The 3,266-nt window shown below is 37.8% G+C and overlaps 1 protein-coding gene across 1 annotated transcript; it reads left to right on the forward strand.

The window, feature by feature from the left end:
- The first annotated feature begins 734 nt into the window (after positions 1-734).
- LOC147819639 (G protein-coupled receptor 4-like) lies at positions 735-2,410 on the forward strand. The gene is made up of 3 exons (XM_087172027.1): positions 735-968; positions 1,301-1,488; positions 1,628-2,410. Exons 1-3 carry the CDS (start codon positions 735-737, stop codon positions 2,133-2,135), a joined length of 930 nt encoding a protein of 309 aa, XP_087028153.1. The 3' UTR covers positions 2,136-2,410.
- The last annotated feature ends 856 nt before the right edge of the window (positions 2,411-3,266 follow it).

The following is a 3,266-nucleotide window of genomic DNA, read 5'->3' on the forward strand; positions in this document are numbered from 1 at the left end:
CTACACTCAGAGCAAAGTATGATCACTGTCATCTGAACTGCTTGTCAGATGGTTGAGCACCCACTCATCCCCCACACCTTTCTGACAACATTTCTCTTTGTTAAATCTTACCTGCAGGTTGGCAGTTAATGGCAATTAACAAATAAGCTTTGGTTACAATATATATTGTTGGTCAATAAAAATAACAGATGAAGACAGGGGCACAGAGAAAACAAGAACGTGCATAGTTTATACCAAGAATAGCACAGTTATGAGTTCTATAGAAAAACACGCCTCTCTTCCTTAGAAATACAGATCACATAAACAGGAACCTCTTCCATGTCATATCTGGTTACACTTGTTACACAAAATTACAGATCCGGGCAGAAGAAACACGTCCACTTTGTGGTCCAAGAGCTGTCAAAGGTAAAGTTTGTGTTGTATTATTTATATCCATCGATGTTTAACCTAATACATTAAAACTGTAAAGGTGTTGATACATAACAAGGGGACTGGACTGTAGGTGTACAGTAATCTACAGTTGTATTTAGTCTCTGTTTTTACCCTCTCTTGCCTTAAATACCAGTAACTTGAGATTTGTGCTAAAATGCTGGATCACTCAGATTTATCCTGAACTATAGTTGTTCTGTATTTGTGTGAACAGCACTTCACAGCTTTAGTATTATCACTGAACAATGTGAGGTAAATGTTAAAACACTTGTTGATCTCTCAAACAACAGGTTTCACAGTGAAGAATGGAAGATTCCTTCATTAACATCACCTCACAGAACAGAAGCTACAATTACAGTGACTATGAAGATGACTATGATTACATTGACATCACCTCACAGAACAGAAGCTACGATGACAGTGACTATGAAGATGACTATAATGAAAAAGTTATATTCATCATGGATGTGGTGACATGCATTATCATTTGTATCGGCCTTCCTTTGACCCTCCTGGCCATCCATGGAGTTTGTTCTCTGGTGAGTACATGATGAATGAGATTTATTTATTTTTTAGCCATTATTTGTTGCATTGTTTCTTTCCCCACCACAAAATTCAAAGAACGTGTGAAATTCAATCCAACAATCAATCAGACTTTATTTGTACAGCACTTTTCAGAAAGACATAAAACCTGTTAATCAGCATGTGTTTGTGTCATAGCTAATATTTCTGACAGCACCCATGAGAGTTTGATGAGAATATGCATTCATGGTTCTGACTGCAATTGTTGGCAGAGCAAGAAGACAACATGTCATCAGCTCAGAACATGTTTCCAACTGCTGTGTTTACTCTTACCACTGTTTTCCTGCAGGTCAGAAACGATCACACGGCGCCGATCTTCATCATCAACCTTCTCATTTCTGACCTCATTCAACTCTGCTGCATGATCGTTGAAGTGGTACAACCTGAGGATTCGATCATCACAACAATCTTCGATACTATTTACCTCTGGGGTCTGACGGCGAGTGTTGGCTTCATGGTGTGTGTCGCCCTGGAAAGGTAGCTATCAGTTTATTCAGTATTTGTGTAGCTACATGTCTGACCATTTTATATATGTATACTGTATATAGTGTTTGTATTATACATGATATAATTCAGGTGCTCTACAAAGAATCTGTGTGTCTATGTTGTATCACAGGTATCTGGTCATCGCCTGGCCACTGTGGTACCACTTCAGACGAACCATCAAGAACTCTGTAGTGGTCTGTGTCGTGGTCTGGACCCTTTCTCTTGTCTATGCCTTCTGTGTCAATTTTGATATTTCGTTTACGTGGGCAGATATCATCTTTGGCGTTTTCCTCTTCATTCCTCTCCCTCTGTTCATATTCTTCCTGGGTGGGACCGTTAAAGCCCTGTCTGCAGCCATTAGTGTCCCTGCTGATGAAAAACGACGAATTGTGGCCATTTTGATTCTGGTTCTACTTATTTACACACTGTTGTTCCTGCCCTCCATCATTTGGTTCCTTGTAGAAGAAGCCAAATATAATGATGCCCTCGATGATGTGTCTTTCATGTTTGTAAAGTTCAGTCCTCTTGCAGACGTGTTCCTGTATGTTTTCAGTAGGAAAGGAGCTGTAGACAAGCTGTTGGCCTCTCTGTGTCGTTGCAGGATGGACAGTGATGATAGAAACAGACCAACAGCATGAATGATGACAACTTATACACAGTCGCTCCATGTAGTCAGAGAAAGAGAGAAAAACAGAAGAAGTGATGTAGGAAATAGAGACAAGACAGATACTGTCGTCTTCTCACATGATTTCCTACAAGACATCTAACTGTAGGTTCACTTGCTGCGGTGCACTGTGAAAGCTTCAAGACATGTACATAAAATGTTCTATAAAAAGTTCATGTCTATCATTATTACACTTTAATCACAAAAACAAACCTTATATTATTTTAATAGCTGAGATAATCAGCACATACTATGTTTATACAATACATGTGTGTGTGTGTGTTTGATATGAAATTGTACATTTCCTTTAAATTGAATTAAAAATCTGTTTCTAGATATAAAAAAAAAAATGACAGTTTAATTAAAACCTGACACATAAAGTTGAATAAGAAATCTCAACTACCTGTGACAGTGATATGAAAAGCAGCGCTGTGAATGATGTGCAGTTAAGATTTCATTTGGTGTCAAGACTTACTTTGATGTTTTCAGTAATAATTTGACTGAAGTAAAATTGTGCAAAATAGCTTTACAAAGTATGATATGGAACTGTGTTCAAAAGATGTTCAAAAAGTAAAGATAGAAATTATAAAAATGTTTTAAAAATATGTTTTAACAAATTAAGACATATGGTGTACTAAAAGAAGGGGGGGGGTGACCAACTAGATCATATGTGTCAAACTCAAGGCCCGCGGGCCAAATGTAGCCCACCACGTCATTTTATGTGGCCCGCGAGAGCTTAAAAAGTCTGATTATCTTATAATAAATAAGTCAAAAGGGTGCATTGACCATAAACTACATTTCCCATAATAATAATAATAATTTCCCATGCAGATTGCAGTGTTTCCACATCAGTGCCATTTTCCGAATTAATAAATACAAACAATGATCCGAAAATTTCCAGGAAGAGAAAAATTGATGCAGATGGAAGGCTGTTTCAAGAAAGATGGGAAGCTTCAAGGAGAAAAACCGGTATGTCTTTTGTGTTATGAGGCAGTGGCGGTTGTCAAAGAGTACAATCTACGTCTGCATTTTGACACCAAACACGGAGCTAAGTATGCCAAAGTGAGCCTTCAAGAAAAACAACAAATGGTGCAAGAATTAAAAG

The sequence above is a fragment of the Seriola lalandi genome, unplaced genomic scaffold (assembly GCF_002814215.2).
Source record: "Seriola lalandi dorsalis isolate HSWRI2012SDOR001 ecotype SW California unplaced genomic scaffold, Sedor1 jcf7180002051302, whole genome shotgun sequence".
Taxonomy (NCBI): domain Eukaryota; kingdom Metazoa; phylum Chordata; class Actinopteri; order Carangiformes; family Carangidae; genus Seriola; species Seriola lalandi.

Bases quoted from the DNA above. Each gene is read 5' to 3' on its own strand.
- LOC147819639 (XM_087172027.1), top strand. From the start codon at position 735: ATGGAAGATTCCTTCATTAACATCACCTCACAGAACAGAAGCTACAAT. The intron at 969-1,300 runs GTGAGTACATGA...GTTTTCCTGCAG, and splicing joins TCCATGGAGTTTGTTCTCTG to GTCAGAAACGATCACACGGC. The intron at 1,489-1,627 runs GTAGCTATCAGT...GTTGTATCACAG, and splicing joins GTGTGTGTCGCCCTGGAAAG to GTATCTGGTCATCGCCTGGC.